This window comes from Protopterus annectens, chromosome 2.part2, assembly GCF_019279795.1.
Source record: "Protopterus annectens isolate FY-2018-M chromosome 2.part2, PAN1.0, whole genome shotgun sequence".
Taxonomy (NCBI): Eukaryota; Metazoa; Chordata; order Ceratodontiformes; family Protopteridae; genus Protopterus; species Protopterus annectens.
The window spans coordinates 716456637-716480360 of record NC_056730.1 but is presented as its reverse complement, the minus strand read 5'-3'; the positions used below and the strand labels follow the sequence as shown (position 1 = coordinate 716480360).

At 36.6% G+C, this 23724-nt stretch overlaps 1 protein-coding gene across 5 annotated transcripts in view; it reads left to right on the top strand.

Annotated features, from left to right (window-relative positions):
- The first annotated feature begins 414 nt into the window (after positions 1 to 414).
- CAST (calpastatin) overlaps positions 415 to 23724 on the top strand; it is a 1327899-nt gene continuing 1304589 nt past the window's right edge. For all 5 annotated transcript variants that reach the window (XM_044064116.1, XM_044064117.1, XM_044064120.1 and 2 more), the window contains exon 1: positions 415 to 581. In XM_044064116.1, the coding sequence (XP_043920051.1) occupies positions 528 to 581 (54 nt within the window). In that variant the 5' untranslated portion in view covers positions 415 to 527. The remainder of the gene's footprint in view (positions 582 to 23724) is intronic.

The following is a 23724-nucleotide window of genomic DNA, read 5'->3' as shown; positions in this document are numbered from 1 at the left end:
CTTTATCAGAAAATAAAACATTTTATGGGTGACAGGACAAAAATTCGAAGCAAAATCAGGAACAGCTGAAAGCTCAGGTTACTTGCAAGTGCATCCATTCCTATTATTAGCGCAGTATGACAGAATGAGTTGTAGTCAGGCTTCAGTGCAAAAACTAATGTTTCATCAAAACTTGGAAAAAATAGTGGAATTCTAATCTGCACAGGTAACTGATTTGTACCCAGATCTGCCTTTAGCGCCCCATCGCATCCTTACATGACATTTTGAAGTCCTTGCTGTCCCACTCCAAAATAACATACGCGCTTGGTTAAAACTGAAGCAATCAGGGAAGTATGACTCAATAGCAAACAGAGCACACATTTTTTCTCTTGCTAAAAAACGTTGCCAGGCAAGAACGTCAAAGGAGGGGCACTATTCGTGACTCAGCTGGGGGAAAAGGCACGGTCCTCACAGAACTGCGTCGCTTTTGCTCAGCAAGTGTATATCAAACAGGGAGCAAGTTTGTCCAACTACAGCTAACTGCAAAAATGCCGCACAAAGGAAAAGGAAAAGGAAAGAAACACTCAAAAGGAACAAAACCAGTAAGTACAGCAAGAATCGTCGCATGATAACTTTGCACTGTAATACAGTTAATGTTTTTTCTATCGTGTTTGTTTGTAAGTCATCCAGGTACGTAGCTCTCGTTTGCACAACCAGTTTATTTGAAATACCGTGCCGCACAGGGTAGCGAGAGGTTAATTGCCCCCCGATACACGCACAAAAGCTTGAAAATAGCGTTAAAAAGATGCGTGTTTGTAGTGTTACCGTATGTACGGTAATCTGCTAAGGAGGCCCCTCTGCGAGTAAAGGATCCCAAATGCTGGCATCCAGTTACGAAATGGAAAGAACGCGAACACTAGCTACAGTTGGCACAGGCTGCGGTAGGACTGCTAACAGGTCAGGCTACAACTGTGCAAGAACATTTAGTGCCACTCTTAGGCGGTGCTACCAAAGTGATGGGCTTTTATAGGAGATAATCATCTCCCGTAGGTTTTGGGGAGGGGCAGAGGAGGTGCGTTTGGGAATTGAGCAACAAGGAGAGAGTGGGCAGTATCTTCTTCGCCTGGATACTGCGCTCTGCGACCCAGCCCACCGAGAAGGGAGCAGTGCCAGTCGGCAGTGGAATTCAGGGAATCTAAAACTTTCTGCAGTGCACCGCTTCGTCAACGCTGTTCTTTCCACTTGGGAATTATGGCTTATGCTACATATTGGCTTAAAAGTGTAAGTGACCCGCTTGTTTAACTGTGTTTCACAGTGGTTTGTCTAATGAGCTGTATTTTAGGCGAGTTTCGGTTTGTTTGACTGCAAGTTGCAGAATAACTTGAATAAAGGATAATTGGCAGTGTTTTGGGAAGGGTAGAAATTAAATGTTTGAATGTGAGTCTAGATAAAAATGAACAGCTAAATGGAAAGGTTCTGATGCAAGTTAGGTGTGACCTTGGAGTGTAGCCTAGATTTAGCTCTGCAGTTTATATTGTGATAGTTTGTGTTCCAACTTACTTCCCTCACCAGCTAGCTGACCTGAAGGGGTATGGATGATGCATTGCTTCCTTTTAAATATTCGTACCTGTTTGGTAGCAGGACATATTTTTCAGTAAGAATAGTGGGGTTTTTATGCCCTTTAAAGGCAAGATCTGGCATATCTTGTTATGAAACTAGTTTAAAACAACCCAGAGACAAGAGTCATTGTGTCTGAAAATTTTTAGGAGGGTAGACAGTAATGTATTTTTGCACTCAGCTAAGTCTTGTGCCTTGACACCTAGTTTGGTATCTTGTGAATAGCATTATTCTCAAAGCAGTTTACTGTTTTATCCCTACAGCCAGGTCTGCTCTGACTAGAAACTCCTTTCTTCCCAAAGGGAGATTCAGTGTTGCCCTGTTGCTTCTGTGCCACTCCCACAAGAAAGGCAGATAAACACACACACGAACCTCTGTCTAGAATACTGCCTGCTGCAGTCTCCAAAGGACTGTGATTGTACTGTGTTTGCTGTAAATGCAATGTGTTCATCTCTCCTGGAGGACTTCACTACCCTTCTGCTTTATGTGTTAGCTTCTACCTCTCTCATATCAGTAGACCTGCAGCTGTATACATCTTCTGTCATCTCTCAGAAGGTACTTGTAGGCTGAAAGCTAACTTTAGTATATTGTTTGCTGTCAGTACTTGTAAGATTCAGGTTGGCATTAATAGCGTTCATCACCACCCCTAAAGTGCATGCCATTGGTGTCATATCCTCTTCCTCCTCCTGTGCTTTTTCAAAGGCTGCCCTAAAATTCACAGTGTATTGTAGCAATCTTGATCTTTTTCTAAGCTAACCTGTTTCAATTTTCATGAGTTTTTGCTTCACCCTGTTACAAACTTTCACATCTGCCCTTGTCAAATGGAAGTGCTTCTTGTGCTGTGTTGGAGGTGATCTTCTTTTCTTAAGTGCTTCTCTCCCCATCCCATACCATGGATTGTAATTTTTGTTTATTCACAAATTATTACATTTAGCTCCAGTTTGTATTTTACTCTATTACTTAACTGTCACCTTGTGACTGCAGTGATTTCCTTTACCATCTCTGATCCCCTCCTTTGTCTTGTGTCTTCGCTTCATACACTGACAGCAGTGTATTCATAGTTGTAGCTGTATTGGTCCACCAGCATTGTTCTTGATTATGCATAGTTTATATTCCAATAGTTTTCTTTTCTTACTGTATCAGTTTAGCATTGTTGTCTATGCTGAAGTAACATTTTCTGCAATGGTCTTGTCCTTGTTCTTATAAAGTTGTTTTGCAAGTGGCTGTATTATGTTTGTGACTGATGTTACATGCCAGCAGTATTAATTAGTGGGTTTTATCAGTGAAATGTGGCGGGATATACCTTGTGTACCTGGTGTAAGCTGCACAGCCACTGTCTGCATTGTGAGTGTCTGAGATGAGTTATTTAAATAGGCTAAATCTTATTAAACTTGTGTTTTGCGAGACCTCATAAATATTTGTAATTGATATCAACAGTGAGAAATATTTCACAATAGTGCTCAGATTCACTTAATGTACAAATTATATGTTTTCTGAAGCACAAAATCAAATGACTTCAAACACGTAAAATATGTAGTAACTTCTAATGAATCTGTATCACTAAAATAAGCACAGTAGGGGTAAATGGAGAAGATGAGGCTCAAAATAAAATCCAAAAAGTTTATTTTAACCATGTGCCACAGTGCAATATACCAATGAAAAAAAGGAGAAAACTAAACACTTTAACTTAATCACCGAGTTTTTCATCCTCACAAAGCTAGGACTTCCTCAGGTTACAAAACCATAGTAATTGCGGTGTTTATATATTCTAAACAACCTTAATTATGCAATTAAAACTAATTGCTTAAAACTACAGGTTCCCTATTGCACTATATAAACTGAATGTGTGTGTGCAAGTTCACAGTAGAAATTAATGACTAATTACTGCAAGCTACTAATTGGACTGTATATCAAAAAATATATAAAAAACACAATTATACTACTATAATATATATACTTACTAAAAACAAAAAAAAGAATTTAATAAATATTACACTAAAATTTTTTTTTTTAGCATCCTGCCTAATTACATTATGGACAATAGTATAAAATTAAAAATTTAGATAATTATTATGTTTACTAAATATGAAATGTATTTTTAGATTATTAAATTATAAGCTACCATTAATAAGCTTACAGTATGAAGCCAGATATCATATACACACATGCAGATTCTGCCTGCTGTGCATCACTGCATTTATGGGACAGATATTCTTCCACAGCCCCCGTCTTCACATCAGCATCCTGCCTTACTGATATACTTTATTCTGTGCTACCTGGCCCCCGTTTCTTCTCCTAAGTCATTATGTCAGTGTCTATCATCTAGTTCTCTGTCACTTAGCAATAATGAACCCCTGTGTAGAAAGATTGCAGAAGAGTACGCAGAGACGCCTTCAACAGTGGGTGCCTTGTTTGATTATATCTGCTGTGTACTGACCATCTACACCATTCATGTATTAAAGCAAGCACTAGTTTAGATATTTTTAAGAACAACTTGGACACTTATTATGGGAATGACTGTTTTGGTATGTTGGCAGGTTAGAAGGGCATCATTGTCTGTGCCTGAAATATTTGTAGATTTGGATCAACAGCATATTATACAAATTTTAAATGAAACTTCAATATATTTACAAAGACAGCCTGTCTTCCCTGGTTGGGTATAGTACGTGTAGATTTATATGCTCATGTGAAGACACCACAAATATCAAACTGTAGAACCAAAAGAAGGAGCACAGCAACTGAAGAGGCACATCTTTAATGAAATAAAATAAAACAAGGTTAAGCACTTTCTTCCCTCAATGCAAGGACTTCGTCAGAACTATATTCAAAAAACAACCTAGCCCTAAATAATACATCCATTATATTTTGACCAGAATGTGGCACAAAAGGTGGGGAAGGTACCCAAAATAGTGTTCAGGAACGTTTTAGAAACAAGTAGTAAGTTGAGTGAAGTGTATGGTAATAGGTTGAAGGGCAATTTTAAGTGTGGGATGTGTATGTACTGTCCTTATATTTTGGAAACTGGCGATAGTTTTAATTTTAATGGTAGAGACATTTTTATAAAGGGACATTTTAATTGCTGTAGTCAAAATGTGATCTACATGGCTAAGTGCCAAAAATGTCCTAATTTTTATATAGGAAAAACAAGTGGGTTTTATAAGAATAGAATTGGTGAGCATATATTGGTCATTAAAAATGGTAAAATGACTAATGCCTTGAGTAGGCATATAAAGGAATATAAAGACCATGGTTTTAAGTTCTTGGTGATACAGCAATTAATGAAAGATTTGCAAGGGAAATGGTTAGATGTACATCTTGATATATGTGAGTTGAAATGGCAATTATATTTAAATGCAACTCAGTATCCAGGTATTAATGAGACTGTAAGCATTTCAAGTGCTTTAAAATTAAAAAAATATTTTAGGATAGAATTTTTAGTTAGTAATGTGTATGTTATTGGTTATTTATTATAATTGTATTATTCAGTCTATTAATTAATTAGTGTAATTGGATGTATTATTTAGGGCTGGGTTGGTTTTTGAATATTGTTCTGAGGAAGTCCCTGCATTGAGAGAGGAAAGCTCTTAACCTTGTTTTATTTTATTTCATTAAAGTTATGTCTCTTCAGTTGCTGTGTTACTTTTGGTTATATGCTCTTGCAACTTTACTCATAGACACATTCACTTCAGACATAATTGAACAAATAGATGTGAACAGTTATATGGATATACACAGCACAAACACACATGTGCATCTGCACATACACAGTTTTATTGTGTACCTGACATAAGGATGACCTCATGCTGATTCACAGACTTCTTCTTTCGGCTTTTTCCCGATTAGGGGTCGCCACAGCGGATCACCTGTCCGCTCATAATTGACAGTGGAGTTTTACGGTGTCGAGTTGCCAGCCCGGCACCCAACCTTCCACAGAAGGCAGACACATGCACACACTCACACCTAGGGCCAATTTAGAGTGTCCAATCCACCTACAGCATGTCTTTGGGATGTGGGAGGAAACCCACGCGACCACAGGGAGGACATGCAGACTCCCCACAGAAGGCACCCCAGCCGAGAATTGAACCGGAGAACGTCTTGCTGTGAGGCGGCAATGCTAACCGGTGCACCACCGTGGCTGCCTGCAAATTTCAAAACCACAAAGTCACAAAATGACCCATGTTCCTGAGCCCAGTCATGAAACAGTGAAACGTAATAGTTTATTGTGTCTAGTTATAGTTATAGTAATAGATTTGCATTTCTATACTAAACTATGTAAAACCTGTTGAAGAGGTGGTTTCACAGGCATACATTGAGTTATATATTAAAAACCAAGTATAATTGTTGGAATTTTGACTAATATGCAAGTTGGAGGTGCTATAACATTATTTATAAATTCAAACTCATATAAGGAAACTGAATCTTACAGTTCAGTAGCTTTTCTGCCTTGCATAATAAAAATGTGAAGACTTTTCTATAATTTAGATGCCTTTGCTATATATAGTATAATAAAAACAAATGAAGCAAATACAAGACTACATGTTATAATAATCAAGAAAATGTCAGTTCGCAATTTGAAAAGTAAACTTATCATTTACCTTTCAGCTATACAAATGCATTATACCGAAATGAATAATGTTTCAGATCTTGTAACCACAAACTTAAACTTTTTCATATTTATATAATGAAGGACATAAAGAGTGGACACAAATACAGAGGAGCATATATTTGCAGAGTGGTTCGTTCTCCACACAATGCATCTTGTAAATATCAATTCCAAGGTCATACTGCCTGGAGAATACTTGTTTTGTAAAAATATATTTATATATGTGTATATATATATATATATATATTATTTTTTCTTTGAGGTAATACAGCCCTGGAGTTAATATATTTAGTTAGGAGGTGTAGAGGCTTAGTGGTGGAGGAATCTTAATATATGTGCTTGTGACATAATTGTTTTGTAATTATGAATTTCATATTAGTGACCAATGTACTTCTGTTAGGTACTCATTTTACCGTAAGGAGCTTGATCTGCTTCTTTTTGTCTTTAACTTGGTTTTAGTAATCAGTGTAAACTGATGCTCAAAATATGAGTAAAAATTCCAGGTATTTATGGACCAGCATTTAATCAGTTTATCTTTGCATGCTGATTGATATAAATCATCACCTTCTATGACAGCTTGATATAAATATAGATGCCTGTATGTTTATTACTTGTCTGTCTGTCTCTCTGTGGACATGCTCATGAGTTAGGAGTGAATTGCAAGCTTCAATGTCCTCTGCTTGTTAAATGGTTGGTAAAGAGAAAGTAACTGTAAGTAAGCATTGTTGGAGAATTAAAAAAAAAACTGAATTTACAGTAAACAGAATTTCACTTGTTGTCAACTTATAAGTCAACTGTTTAGAATCCAGAGAATATGTAATTGTAGTATAATCCAAAATAACAGCAGGATGTAGTGCATTATTCATCACTGATAATGCTGGTAACATGTCACTTTTGTAAATGACATGATCTAAGCAAAATTGAAGTTTTGATTGTATTAACCTTTTTTCTCGTGATTAGTGAGGTAGTGTTACTTTTTGTATTGTCAACATGCAAACTGTATGAGGGCAAACAGTTTTCTGTGTCTTATCTAATTAGCAAGGCAAGTTTTGTAAGCTTAGTAAAAGTAAATGCATCACTGACTTTGTATGCTTGGAATACGAAATGCAGCTACATGCTTTGAGCAATGTTAACTATGCAGAGGTTTAGCTGTAGTCACAAATGAAATTACAAGTGCAAATAGTCACAAATGAAGTTAAAAGTGCAAATAGTCACAAATGAAATTAAAGGTGCAAATCACATGAGATCTGAAAACATATCTTTCATTTTATTTCGGTATATAAAAGAGAACAGTTTTCAGCCCTTCAGTGCAGTAATCAGAGACAAAGCCTAAAGTAATGAGAGACAAAAGCCACATATTTTACATGTTGCTCATATACTTGCAAAGTTGTTAGAACAAGTTATAATTAGTATATATGCACTGAAGGACCTTACGTCAGAAACTCAAATGCCTGTCATTATTTACTTGCTATAATCATCAAAGTTTTACAAGAAAATTGTAGATTTTACAAGGAGCAGATAGATGAGAGCTATGAAGATTATATTGTGCCAGTTCACTGCAATTAATTTCATTTTCCCATTTAGAAGGCTAGCAGCAACAGGAAGTGGTACCTAATACATGTATTTTACGGGGTTTATGGGTATCCATTCTCTGTACTTTTATGTTTGCCACTTTAATTACTTTCTTTGATTTATGACTGCATTATGTGGCATTATTATGTTTATTGAATTGTTATATAACAATTGCTAGAATTACTTTAACAACTTGAAAATATATAGCTGTTAGCCACTAAAAAATCATTCTGTTCAAAATTTTAATCTACTTGAAATAGTTCAGGAATTTATATTACATTGTTTTGTTTAAATCTCTCCCATTTGCAGTTCTGATAATAAGCCTTATGAGGGTTGTATAATAGGTTCATATGTTCATAGGTGTGTACTAGGCTAATAGCCCTGGAGCCTTTATGAGCCTAGCCCATAGAAGTGCCCTGGCATGATAATGCTTTGACAAACACTGTAACTTAGGTTATTGTCATGATCAACTTTATTTATTTATTAGCAAGTGTGGACATAGATATAGATATATATATATATATATATATATATATATGGGTCTACTTGAAAACACCGACACGCCAAAACACCGACGACGAGAACACCGAGACCAGAAAATCGACAACTGAGATGACCAACAGTTTAAAAGCCTGCCGCTGAAAACACAGACATGTTAAGGTAAGTGTGCGATAGTGACAGACTTTAGGGTTAGGGGCGGGTTAAGTGAGTTAGGGTTAGGGTGCAGGTAAGGTAAGTGTGCGATAGTGACAGACTTTAGGGTTGGGGCGGGTTAAGTGAGTTAGGGTTAGGGCACGGGTTAGGTGAGTGTGCGATAGTGACGGACCTTAGGGTTAGGGTTTGGGTTAAGGTTAGTGCATAGATAGTTGTATATGTAAGGTTTAGTGTAGGTTTGTAAGGTTTTTGGTGTGCTTGTGTTGTGTGTGTGTTTTTTGGAAAAGGTATTTGTTTTGTTTTGTTGATTGTCATGACTGTGGTTTGTCGTGTATGTGAAGTTCCGTGCTTTTAAACTGTCAGTCATCTCAGTTGTCGATCTTCCGGTCATGGTGTTCTCGTCATTGGTGTTTTGGCGTGTCTGTGTTTTCAAGTAGACCCATATATAAGGTATACATTCATTTGTTCATACGGAGGTTGTATGATTTGCTAAAGTGCAAAAGTACAACCTCCAGATCTCCGAAATTTCAAAAAAAAAAGGTGTGACTTTCAAATGAGCGAATGCACATTGGCATTCGCTCATTTGAAGTTGACATGTTGGGTGCAGATCACACTATAGCAGGGATTGGGAAATGAATCCTTTCCCTCACTGTTGTGCGATCTCGGAGTTTGTATATTAAAGTAGGGGGGTGTGGGGGTTGCAGTCCCCCACATGCTGGGTGCAGGGGGGCTTGCCCCCCCTGCATAATGCTGTATGTAACTTTTTCGATTTCAGAAATGGTTGAATCTTGTTATCGAGATTGCCATTTTCGAAATCCTGGTATGTTCGGAGTGTTGTGATTCGACATTTAAAGTTGCACAACTGTACAACTGCCGAAATGTGTTCCGGACAAATGAATGTATACCATGTATATATAGAGAGATATATGTATTTGTCTACTTCTATTAGATGTGTTCCTTTTTTTTTGGTGGGGGTAAGGATTGATTTAATATGGGCACAGTGACTGCTCTAGTTCACATATTTGAATATTAATGAAACTGTGTTGTATAATTATTTATTTGCATTGGTAAACCAGATTTGTCTAACTTGCCAAAATTCCCATTTCAGTGGAGGCCCAGAAAGAAAAGCTTCAATTATATAAGTTATAGTAAGAAGTTGCACTCAACATAGTAGAAAATATTAGCACAGGTAAAGGCATGTTTCACATAATTATGCATGATAAACTATAGCACATTAGAAGTAGCTGTTTTACAAGAGTAAAACAATGTTCTATGCCTTGGTAATGTACAGTTGTATTTGTTGAAGTTTATAGCTATTAGTTGCAGTCAACACAGATGATTGTGATCATGGGTCCAATTATAACCAACTTATGTGTTTGAGAGATGGATGACAAGAAATACACATTACAAACAGAGGGAAGTGAAGCCTAAGGAGTGAATCTTGACAGCTTTGTCAAAAGCACATTACCGCCTGGTTGATAGATCTCACCAAGGCTTTCGACACCATTCCCCACTCTGGAATTATAGATAAGCTCTCTAAACTAGGTATAAATCCCTATGTCACAAGATGGGTTGCCAACTGGCTCACGGACAGAACCCACACTGTGAAAGTAGCGGATTCCAAATCCGACATTAGACCATTGACAAGTGGAGTACCACAGGGTTCAGTCCTGGGTCCTCTCCTGTTTAGTATCTACTTCTCTGAAGTGCAGGCCAACACAGAAGGTCTTTGGCTAACAAAGTTTGCAGATGACTGCAAACTAGGAGCCATAATCAAAACTCCTAATGATGTGGACAAACTACAAAAGGGCCTCACTGAGACAGATACCTGGTGTCAAAGCCATGGCCTGAAGCTCAATGCCAAAAAGTGTATTGTCATCCCCTTTGGTAAAAACTCTGTACCCATGAACTACCACATAGCTGGTAGTCTACTTAATGCCGAAAATGTGATGAGACCTTGGGACACAGGTGGACAGTAGTCTCTCCTTTGATAATCACATCGCCACAGTGGTCAGGAAATCCTTCTACATGGCTCATCTCATCACAAAGGATTCTCATCCAGAAAAAAAGAGGTCATTGTTCCCCTCTACTCATCACTCATTAGACCCATTATAGAGTACAACGCCCCTTTTGGTATGTACCTCACAAGACATCTAGAACAACTGGAAAGACCACAGAAATACCTCACAAAGAGAATTACTAGCCTCAAACAGATGCCCTATGCAGACCATCTCAAAAAACTACAGCTTTACTCCATCGCATATCGCCTACTCAGGGGCGATCTCTGCCTAACATACAAAGCTATGTCAAACCCAGAGCTGTTGGACATGCTCCGCTTAAAGAAATCCCAATCCCTCTGAGCTACACGCTCTAGGGACCTAAACCTTGTCACCACAATAAACAGAACATGCTGGAGGGATAGATTCCTGTCCCAGAGACTTCCCGTACTCTGGAACAGACTACCTATCTATGTCAAACAGAGCTCCTCATTAGCACTCTTCAGGAAAAATCTTGATAATTGGATGGAAAATGGGAAATTCTCCCCGGGGATCACTTCTGTGGCTCTGCTCGACAGGGGCACAGGAAAATAATTTTCTTGGGTGGCGAAAGCCAGGGTACATTTTTTGGCTAGGCTTGTATGGGCCCTAGGGCCAATAGCCTAGTACTTACCCATGAACCTATGAACCTAACAGACCTGATCATATTTCTTTGAAGTATACAGAGTTTTAGGTGCTGTAGTACACTAATGTGCTACTGGTTACAGGAAATGGCTGCAAAGGTAGAGAATTGATGTGGGGGTTGAGTATGGATTGCTTAAAGCTCACAAAATATGTGAAGCACAAGTTAATATGTTAATTGTGCAGTACTTGAAAGTTGATACCATATCACGTACACTCATACTGCTAGTTGGAGAGGAAGTGCTGTAATCCATGCTGTGCATTTTCAGAAGGTCTTTCCCTAGAATATTGGCTGTTTTTGGCTAGTTTCATCTTTGTATTGACCTGTGTTGCCAAAATAGTTCAGTGTTTATTCATGAAGTTTTCAGGAAATATTACTGCCTTAATCACCAATAAAACAATGTTGAACTGGGCTCTTACCCTCAAAGACAGAAACAGACCATCTTGAATATATGGTAAAAAACTAAATTTTTAATGTCATTTTTTATGCTTCCATATATATAAAAAATAAAAAGATCCCTTTTATACACATACACACACACACACACACACACACACATATATATATACCGCTTTTAGGTTCAAAGTCATGCTATTATGTATTTATTTAACATATGTATATATATATATATATATATATATATATATATATATATATATATATATATATATATATATATATATAAATATAATTCTCAAGAAAACTTTAAGCTGTACATTTGTTTTAAGCTGAATGTTTTGCAGAAGTTGTATTCTGTCAAGTTACTAAGACCATTCTCACCTAAATTTGAAATAAGAATCCCTCTGTACTGCTTCAAGATATTATTAAGAAAGTTTCAATACAAGAGTCCTTGATAATCCCACTTTCATTTTGTTTTACACAGCCTACTAGTTTTTAGGGAAACTTCCCAACACAGTTTCAAATGTGGGTATGCCTCCCAGAGCAGGTAAAATATATGTATTTTGCTGTAACATATAAAAAGCAACAGAAAATCTTATGTGTTGACTGAAAGTAATATAATTTTAGTTTGCATTTCATGCAGTTATACCAGTAAAAGGAATGAAATGAATAATGTGTCAGCTTAAAAAGTGCAAAATGTACATAATTGTTTATGAAATAAATGGCAAAAACAGTCTCTATAAGATTACTGGTGGTACCTAGCAATAAAAGACAATTTCTCTGTAACCTTAAGTAGTATTATAGCAAATTTCTCAGAGTAAAATATCATGACTTTCAATTGGAAATTAAGCTTAGCTGGTGCTTCCAGTTGTAAAGACACATAAATAGCATTCTGTTCTTGTAATATAGTTCACTGTACTTGGGTCTGTAAATAAGAGAGAGGGGTCAAAACTCAGTGATAAAAGTTTTCTGTATTCGAGAGAATTTAATAGTATTTTACTTGCTGTGTGTTGACAAACCAATAAAGAAATATTTTAGCCCATTATTGTACTCAGTATTCTGAGAAGAAATTCACTACAGCACTCAAAATGAAAATTGAGTATAATACAAAATGTCAAATTTATTATAAAGACGTGTATAATAAAGCCTCAGGGGTTTGTCTTTGAAAAGTTGTATGCCTATCCCCTTTGAGATTTCTTTATGAAACTTTCAGGTAGTAGCAATAGGATGTACAGCTACAAAATAAACTTAAGACTTTAGTTCTAGCCTAAGAGATTTCAGTACAGCATACCTCTGGATTTGACCCCACAGGTTTAGCTTCATGAAAGCATGGTTTTGTTGCCATGACATATTACAATATAAACATACACCTTTTGGTGAATATGAAAATGAATTGTTTCTAATATATTGAGAACTTAACGAAGACATATTTTGGGTCATTATTGTAATTGGTGTACTGATCATGAGTTCATCACTGCACCAAAAATGAAAACTGGGTATAATGCAAAATGTCAGACTATGACCGTTAAGGTATATGAACTATAATACTGAGGCCTGTCTTTCAGAGGTTATATTTCAGTCCCCCTTTGAGAATCATTGTAAAATATTCAGATAATGGCAAATGGATTCTCAGCTATAAAACATACATATTAATGCAATTCCAGTCTCATAGCTTCCAGTGTAACACATCTCTAAATTTGACCCCAGGGGTTTAGCCACTTGAAAGGATGACACTGCAGTCATGATATATTGCAGTTAAAAATAAAATTTTCTGGTGAAATATACAGGACTTTTACTCTATTTTGACAAATTGACAAAGAAGCATTTTGTGTCATTATTGTACTTGGCATACTATGCAGAAGTTCACAGAAGCACCCAAAAATAAAGACTGAGCATAACGCAAAATTTCAGAAGATAATAGTAAATCCACATTTATTTCTTTATTTATTTAGCCATTGTTGGCCAGCTTAGTCCCACTAGGCAAGTGGCCTCTTTTTGGGGGAGACCCAAAGTGGTGTTTATATTGTTAGGGGAAATTTGGCCTGGGTATAAGGTAACTTCCATACTCTTTTTTAACAGGTGCCATGGGATTGTTTACAGTCACCTGAGGTATAACAAACTCAAGCTAATGGAATTGCTGTTCAATGTGTCATCCAAAGAATGGCACACTCAGAAGGACAGCATCCCACCCACCCTTTATGTTGCACTGCTGCATCAGCAATCTATCTACCTGGTGTGGGCATAAAACCCACAGGTTTCTGCACCATTGTTCTACTGTATTCGGCATTCATCAGACCTATCATTTAATACAGAGCCCCCTTTGGTATATACCTAATGAGGCATATCAAATAATTGGAACAGCCACAGAGGTTTCTTTCTCACTAAAAGAATACAAGATGTAAGTAATATGTCCTCTCATACCTCTCAACCTCTTGGAGCAAGAAATCTGGGCAAAGCCATCAATAATGCAGGGACAAATGCCCAAAAATAGGGACACTTTTGAAATATTGCTCTTAGAAACTTAGAAAATTGATAGAATAACAGGTTTCTTACTATCATGGATTTTCTGAAGGGTATGAAGTCTGAAACTCAGATGTCTGTCATTATTTTTTTACTTCAACTCTCAATGATTTGCCAGAAAACCTCAATTTTATGAGAAATTGACCCAAAATATGAGGCAGAAATCTGGACATTCTGTGAAACTCTGTACACTTCAGAGGTATGTGTTCTATGCAGATTGCCTCAAAGCCCTGCCCCTGTATTCTGTCTCCTACAGGCTGTTGAGGGGAGATCTATGCCTAGCATACAAAGCATTGTCAGACCCCGCTCTGATAGACCTCTTTCTTGTCTGCAAAACAAACAGCACCAGAATCACTCATTCTAAATACTTAAACATTGCCTGTGATATAAATAGGACCTGCTGGAGAGAGAGAGAGAGAGAGAGAGAGACGTATGTATCCTAGGGATTAACACTTCTCTGAAACAGGCTTCCCATCCACATGAAGCAGAATTCCTCCCTAACCCAATTCAAGTGTAACTTGAACAACTGGATAGGAAACAGGAAATTCATCCCTGTTTGGCACCTGTGTCTCTAATGGACACAGACAGCATGTAAATGGTTCATCTACCAGACCCCTGCTTGTAAAATTTTCATCTCCCAAGCCCCTGCTTACACTTGTCAAAGGGACCAGAACTTGTCAGAGATTTGGGATCCATTACTCAGCTTAAAAAGCCTTTGTAGTCATTAGCCTAGTAAACACCTGTGAACCAAAGGTGAGTGTGCTACCTGTTGCCCACTGACACATGGACTAATACTACTGAAGTTTGTCTTTCAAAATGCTATATTAGTATCAACCTTTGATATTTCCTTATGAAATGTTCAGGTAATAATAAGAAGGCATTCAGCAGCAAAACATACATATATAAGACTGCAGTTCTAACTACAGAGTTTCCAGTGTGGCATACCTTTGAATTTAGTAAAACCAATAGTGCTGACCCAGGAAGCCAACACAACTCATAAACAAAAAGCTTCCAGGTGTGGTTAAATCCAAGGCACGCACTATGACCATAAAAACAAGAATACTTTACTGAAAGTTAAGCGCTTTCATCCCTCTTACATAAGAGACTTCTTCAGAACACAAAATCTAAACAGCCCAGTGCTTATAAGGAAAAGATGACAGGGAACGAATGGTTAATAGTGGGTCATGTGATTAATCAGTTGTACTTATAAGCATTGGGCTGTTTAGATTTTTTGTTCTGAAGAAGACCCTTATGTAATAGGGATGAAAGCGCCTAACTTTCAATAAAGTATTCTTGTTTTTATGGTCGTAGTGCATATCTTGGATTTAACCACACCTGGAAGTTTTTTGTTTATACCTTTAAATTTAACTCTACAGCTTTAAGCCTCTCAAAATCATTGCATGATAGCAGTGGGATGTTGTAACTAAAAAAGTATTTTTTAATATATAGAATATTTACTTCTGATATTGAAAACATAGTACTCATTTATTATGGTCCTTAGTTTTACTCAGCATTTTGTGCAGAGTTCCAGTAATCATAATGCTAGACTGTAATAACAAAAGCAAGTGAAGTGCTGGATTTAAAACTGTATATGAGATTGGATTCCCAGTGGATTGTCAAAGTGCCTTCTTTTTGAATATACATTGGTCAAAGTAAACTTATTGAAGGAGGTGCAGTTCAAAAGAGGGAAGGGAGTGATAGTATTTATGTGACACCGCTAAATACCAGAGATGAGGAAAGTTTCTCTTTTCTCCAGTATTGTGCAATGTCAGAGTTGGTATATTTCAGTTAGTGGAAGGTGGACCTTAACACCTTCTGAAAATCGCTTGCATTTTTTGAAGTGTCTTACTGTGATAATTCTGTTCTTTGATATATTTTATATTGACGGATAGAATTTAAAGTAAGTGTATATTGATAACTTACATTAAACTCAAGAGGCTATGTGTCAGTTCCCTGAAGTCAATTCACAATAAAAAGTTCAGAGACTTCTAATAAGAAACTTAGGAGAAAAACTCATACATAGTATCCACATGGAGTGTGACCCATCTGAGAATGTACTACCTTTGACTGTGAAGAATTTTTGTATTCGCCATGTTGCTGTTTGACAGATACTGCCCCCAACAAACGCTATCAATAATCATTCAGAAATTATCCTGAAACTGCCCTCTTGCTTTCAGACATCACCTGCCCATAACATGATACCTATATTATGTAGTCTTTTAATGTCTCATTTAGAAGAACATGGAAAAAATATCTACATTCTAAGCACATCTCTGATGTTTGGTTATTAGGAAAGTGAAAGAAACACTGAGCACAGTAGTTTATTTCAATCTGTTGCACCCCATCCCCCACAATCCAGCCATGTCAATCATTGTTTTACATGAGTCATGTAAATACCCTCTGCTTTCTTACAGGGTCTGCCCGCACACAAAAAAGACAATCACTTCTGCCAATCACCTTTCATGTACAATTACCAAAAGTGGTGATATAACAGCAACAGATGTGTATTCTGACTTGTTGTTTTAGAGCACTTCCCGACATCAGTTGTCACAAAAAATAAATAAATACAAATACATCATACTTTAGGTATTGTATACTGCTGCTACTGCCCACAGATCTGTCTGGTTTCCTACCAGAAAAAGTTGTGAAAAAAAAAAACAGTGGCAGCAAATATTTTTTTACTTGGAGCTTTTAGACATTATGCTCTCTCTGCACCCTCACCCTTAATACACCACATCAATGATCACCTTATTGTAATCATCATAACTGTCCTTTACATTCATCCACTGACTAACCCCCTCCCCCATTGTAGATGACTACTTATGGCAAACATATTTGATCCCAAAAAGTGATAAAAGGTAACCACAATAAAGTTGCTGATGCAGGATTGAAATACCTGCAGTTGGCTGCCCTCTATATCATTTATGGCAAATAAAATACAAATGTATATGCTGCTGTAGGCAGTGTGTACCATTAGCACTGCCCCCAGTTCTGTCTGGTTTCCTGTCAAAAAGTGCAATAAAGGTATACCTAAAAGGAAAAAAATATCTCTAAGATCTTTCATCTGCACTTCTTGGTAGTCTCTAGTCATATGGCTAGAGATTGTTGATAGTCACATAACAGTAAACTGGAGGTAAAACATTGTGATCGTCTGCCAAGAGCAACTAATCACAACTGTATAGTCTCCATAGTAATAGGCTATGATTTGGCTACCCATGTCTTATTACTGTATTTGTGTTATAGAAATGAGAAGTCATGCTATAATAACTAGCTTGACTTCTGACTCCTAGGTTAAATTTCCCATTGATTTTAATGGGAAGCTGTGGGGTAAATACTCGACTAGTACAGTTGCTGTAATAGCCAAATAATTACCTCACAGATGTGCTGAAAAGGAGATAGTTTTCTTTTTCGTTATCATGCCAATTTTAAAATAAGAAAATAAAAAAAGATGTATTAAAATAGAATAAATTTGTCATCCACACCATTAGATTAACCCATGCAGGTCCATGCTTACTCGTAACCTCTAGTTAAGGGGGTAATACAGGCTTGAAGATCTTTTGAGCAGCAATGCTTTGTAAAGCCAAGATGATATTATTTCATAGTTTCGAGTCTGTGGGAAAGTAACCTGCATCACTTTGCTTATTGTGGAATAGTGTATAGGGTGTTAAGGAGTTTGTCAGTGAACCTGTTATGATGACAGTAGGAGTGATAGTGGACTGGTAATTATAGAGGCTGGCACTTGATGGGGTGGCTGAGAACTGACTGGGTAGTGATTAGCATCCATATTGCTAATTTGGTAGGTAATTCTAGTTATATGTTTGATTTGAGGGAGACAAAATTGTATGATGTCTGAGAGTGACCACTAAAGCAAGACACACAGTGATAGATTTGTTCTGGTCTTAGTGTGAGAGAGTCAAAGAAATTATCAAAAAGAGAAGAGCAGTGGAAAAGGTTGGATGATAAGGAGGCTATGGTGATGGATAGTTCTGTTTTTGGCTAGAGTAAATAAAGGGATAAATATGAAGAACCCAGCTTGCACTTTTTTTTTCTTTTTTGGCCTTGTAGATGTGAATTTAGAATTTTTGGTTAGGGCCAGAAGTCTCCCAAAATAGTTTAAGGGATGACACACTTTCAAGTGTGTTTGTTATTGTCCAGTATTAATAGGCTAGGGTTTTATCTGGTTTATTTTATTAAAGATGGAATAAAATTATCTCAGTTTTCTTTTTATTCTGTTTGAGCTTGGAGGTACTTAGCCAAGAATGAACATTGTTAAAGAAGTTTCAAGGGATGTGTTTATTGTATGTTTAGTGTGATATCAATTATGTGGCGGTGTCATCAGCATATTGTAATTTTTTTTCTACAGGGTGAAACACCTATGACATGTTGTTAAAAGAAACTGAATAACAAAGGTCTGAAAACTGACCCCTGAAGGGCACTTGAGTGGATTGACTCTGGAGCTCTGATATGTTATTGTCCTGTTTGATTGGCTGTTTTATTCCTATTTAGCTGATGAACCATGCTGTGGGGGTAGGTAAAATTAGCTAAAGCAAGCAATCGTGGTAGTATGATCCACAGTGTCCGTTGCTATTTAGCTGTTTTCAAATAGCGATAACATTAAGAATAACATTAAGAATAACATTTGTTGATGTGCTGATGTGCTACTTTCTTGATTATTTCTAACAGCGGCAGTAGTGCAGTTGGTGCATATTGGTAGTGGACACTGGAATGGCCACTTTTATGGGGTAGGGTAATGGTGGCAGCTTTCCATGTGATGGGTACATAGTTTTCTCTCATAGAACAATTTATCAGAACTGATACTCGGTAGCTAATAGTTGCAGCTATTATTTGCAGATAATTAGGAGGTTTTAGGGTTGATGAGGTGCAAGGTTCTTTGGAGTTTGTTGTTGTGCTCAAGGAATTAGCATGAGGGAAGGAGGTGCGCTATGATGGGGTGTGGGCTGGTAGAGCAAGTTGTTGTGGGATGATGGTTAGAATTTTGAACAAGATTGTGAAGCATCTTTGGGGGTTTGGACAAATTTTTGTGAAGTGGGTTAGGAATTTTATTTTGATGGAAGCTGGAGTTTCATCAGGCAATGAGCATGGCATCTAGGGATTTATCTGTTTTAATGGAGCATTTAATGAATTCCAGAACTGCTAAAATTATTTTTAGAGTGTCCTTGTTTGGTATTGAAATTCTGTTTTCTGAGGTGAATGATTTGAAGTTTTGCAGAGTTATGTAATTATCTGTATATGGATTCTTCATTAACACAGTTTATGATTTTGTATTTTGTCGATGAGGTATCACATTCATTCAGTAGGGTTTGTATGTTTTGTGGTGTTGAATGGTGCTGGTGAGTTTTTCACTCTTTTTGTATGGCTTTGATCCAAAACAGTGGGTATTCGAAGAAAAATGTTATTGAAGAACGGGAAGGGGGGAGATGCCATACCCTGAATGTGACTAGAACTGGATCCATGTCATATCACTGAAAACTCATAACAGAGAAAACTAATAACACTCAAAACATTCTCCAAAAGAAATATATCATAAAAACTTGTTTTTGCAGGGGGACAAGACCCCCCCAGCACCCTGCCCCCACACCCTTTACTTATATTGACTAACTCCATGAATGCACAACCGTGGAGAAAATAAAAAAACACCACACACAGTGAGTCAGTGCTTAGGAGCAAATATGGATATCTACAGATTTGGGGATACAATATGATAATGACCATCTCAATTCACACATAGTGTGCTAGACTCAATTCCCTAATAACTCCGATGATAAGAAATGACACCATCTCATACATTCTACACACTTCTATACCAGTCTACACTTTTCAGCATTATGAGTTTTCAGTGTTACGCCAGGGACCCCTAGAAAAACTTCATCACAGCAGCTTGTATTACAGTGCTGATCATACCTATAAGTGGTAATTATGTGTACTCCTTTATGGCATGTTAAGATGGTTAAAGGTTCACTGAATGAGTTTACCAGTATATTGGCATTAAAGAATTGTCTAGGTGTAATACTAGTGTTCAGATAAATAAAAAAGAGTATTTTTTCTCACACAATTAAAAGCAGAATGTCTGAGCAACTAAATGGGGGGGGGGGTCATTTTATACTTGTTGGTCAGGAATAATATTCTAGGAAATGCTCTTGAACAAATGTTCTTTTATAAATCATGGCAATTTGTTGCCTGATATTTCTCAGACATGGCACTTTAGAGTGAAAGTAATGAAGCTAATCGTTCCCATTATTATAATACTGTAGTCAGTGAATCCAGTTACAAGCAATAACAGGACAGTCATGAGTTATGGATGCTGCTACATGTAAAGTTACGTGTGTGTGTGTGTGTGTGTGTGTGTGTGTGTGTGTGTGTGTGTGTGTGTGTGTGTGTTTCTCTCTCATTCTTGCCTTTATTCCTTACACCAGAAGAGTAAATGGCATTAAAAATAGAGCTCATGTTTCAAGGCAATAATGCATTTACCTTCTCCAGAGCAAAATGTGTAGAGCGCTTGTTTCTAGGATGCTTTTCCTTTCCTCCTAATTACCCACCCAACCTTTCTGTTCTTTTTTCTCTGCCTTTGTTTGCTTTTCTCTTTCTTTGTTAATCTCTGTCTTGACACCTGTACAACCAGCACACTCCCACTCCAGGAATGCAACAGTTAGACAAAAAGAGCCCACGCCTGTATTGCACTGATAATTTTGCTATTTTTTCTCAGAATGTAATATAACATAACATAGTATTATACAACATAGCATCACATGTAACGTATCGTAACATATGGCATAACACAATGGCAAAAAGAGACAGCTTGACTGTGCAGTCTGCTTGTTCTTTATGTAGCTACCTTGAAGCTGTTGCCTATGTACAGTCAATAATGCCCTACCCTTTTCAGCTGTACTGCACTTTCTTGATAGCTTTTCTTATTTACAGCCCAAATCAGGCAACTTGATAAAAGACTTCTTCCATCCATGTATATATGTTAAGCACCTCTGTTTCATTAAGCATTTCCTTTTATTTATTTATTTACTTTTTTGTTTTGTTTTGTTTAAACAGTTTGCTAACCAGGTGGTCCAAATGAAACACTGGTTTCTACTATTTATTTATTTACTTTTTTATTATTTTTGTATGTTGTATTTCTTAATGAAGACTACTGTTCCACATGGATCATACCTATCAACCTCTTATAGCAAGAAATCTGGATAAAGCCATGAATAAAAGTGGGACAAAGGACCAAAAATATGGACAATTTTTAAATATTGCTCTTAACAAATTTAGAAAGTTAATTGAATAATAGGTATTGCATTAGCTTGAATTTTCTGAAGTGTATGAAGTCTGAAACTTAAATGTCTGTCATTATTTTCTAACTTCAGTCTTTAATGATTTGCCAATAATTTGCCAGAAAACCACAATTTTATGAAAAAACAGACCAAAAATATAAGGCAAAAATCTGGACATTTTATGAAAATCTGCACAGTTAAGAGGTATGGATTTGTTTCAGACTCTGCACAGCACTTGCTAAAGAGTCACAAATAAGAAAATTGAGACTCTCCCATCTTATTTAATCTGTATTTAGAGCCCTTATTTTTACACCTTAAGCAAAATGTCTTTTATAATTCTCCAGTACTTTATGGGATAAAGGTTAGGATGGCTGCCTTCGCAGATGATTTAAATATATATTGTACCACACCTGTTTCCGATACTGAAAAAATATTAGCTGCAATAGAAATCTTTGAAAGAATTTCCAACTACAAGCTAAATTTTAAAAAATCTAAAATATTCCCATTAAAGACACCCACACCCTTTTCAATGCTACCTTTGATAGGACAAGTAATGACGGAAGAAAGGATAAAATATCTGGGGATTGCATTCTCAACTGAAAATAGAGATTTCTTTATAAACAATGTAAAGTCAACTGCAGATCAAATAACTTTAGATCTAGAAAGATGGAGTAAGTTGAAGTTACCAATGATGGCAAGAGCAGCAATTATAAAAATGAATGTTCTTCCCAGAATGTTATATATTTTTAGAGCTGCACAACTCAGAATTACGAAAACATTCTTTAAACAGCTTCATATAGGATTGGGGAGATTTCTTTGGGAACCCAGGAAGACGAGAATATCATATGAAAAATTGATGGCTCCAAAAATAAGGGGGGGGGGCTGCAGCTACCGGATTTTGAAATTTACTATTTAGTGATTCAGGCTAACAGGATTTTAAGGACGTCTTACTTCGACAGTGATAGTAGAAAATGGACACCCAAATGGGTGCTCCTAACTTATAAGCATATAAGTGGAGTAGGAGTCAATGTTAAAGCATTACCCTTTTTGAATAATCGAACACTGAGTAAATATAAGTTAATGGAGCACATCAAGAGCTATGTAACGGCAATTCAAACTCTTTTTGCTTCCTTAAACTTACTAAAATATATGATGGTCTTCCAACCGTTTCATGGGAACCCAAACTTAACAATTGGCAGTCAACTGATAGATCTAAAGAAATTCCCCCTAATTAAGGATTTAACTGTACTCGATTTATATCCTTTTCTAGGAGTAGCAGTACATGATATTCTAAAAGAAATGAAACTTCCCATTTCCCATTTAATTATAGTAAGACAGCTAAAAGACTTGGTTATAAACTATTTTAATAACTTTGAAATGAAAGGAGGACTTAATCACTTCATCTGTGGGAAGCGCTGTTACAGGACAGAAAATACATAACCACAGCACATAAATTGATAAAAGAGAGGAAGTACAATAATTATATTCTTTTATCGAATTACTGGAAGGAGAAATTGATATTGTCAGATGACAGTAAGATATTGGAGGCATTTAGTTTAACATTAAAGTCCGTATCCCTTCAAAAACTGGTATTTACGCAGCTGATGATATTTAACAATGCCTACTATACTCGTCTCACTCTTCACAAATTTGATGCGAAGAATTTACCCAAATGCCCCACAATGCTTAGATCAGACAGCGGACTTGCTTCACATGTTCTGGAGCTGTAAGTGCATTTATAAATTGTGGAACTCACTAAAATTGCAGTTGCAAAAAATGGGCTACCAAAACTCAACACTCTCTTGGGAGTTTATGATTCTTCATATTCCCCCGGAGAATTTAGATAAATCAAAAAGGATTGTTGTTATGAATATTTGCTTATTAATGAAATTATATATAGCCACAAATTGGTTGAACCCAGCCCAGACATTGTGGGAAAATTTCAAATTGTTGGCAATAAAACACATTTTAGCCCATAAATTGTTAATTAGTGATCACAAGAAAAATATAAACAATATAAAAATATGGGAGCAAATTTTCAACATTGTGTTGGCTTAGAGGTTCCTATCCACTTTCTCTCGGGACCTATAGTACAGTGTAAAATCAATCTTAGATTAGACAGAGGATGTAGAGATAATACAGATTGTTGGCTTTGATTTGTTAATGTTTTTTTCTTTTGCTTGTTAGTGCTGTATCTATTGTCAATACATGAGGTTGACATATAATGTGAAGTTAACCAATGGAAGCATTTTGTATATACTGTACATAGTGTGTGAATTTGTAATATGGTTGTGAAAAACAATAAAAAATGATTATTGAAAAAAAAAAAAAAAGAAAAAGAAAAAAAAAAAAGAAAATTGAGACTAACTGCCAGACAGAGACAGGTCAGGTGCAACTCAAGTGTGACTAGTGACT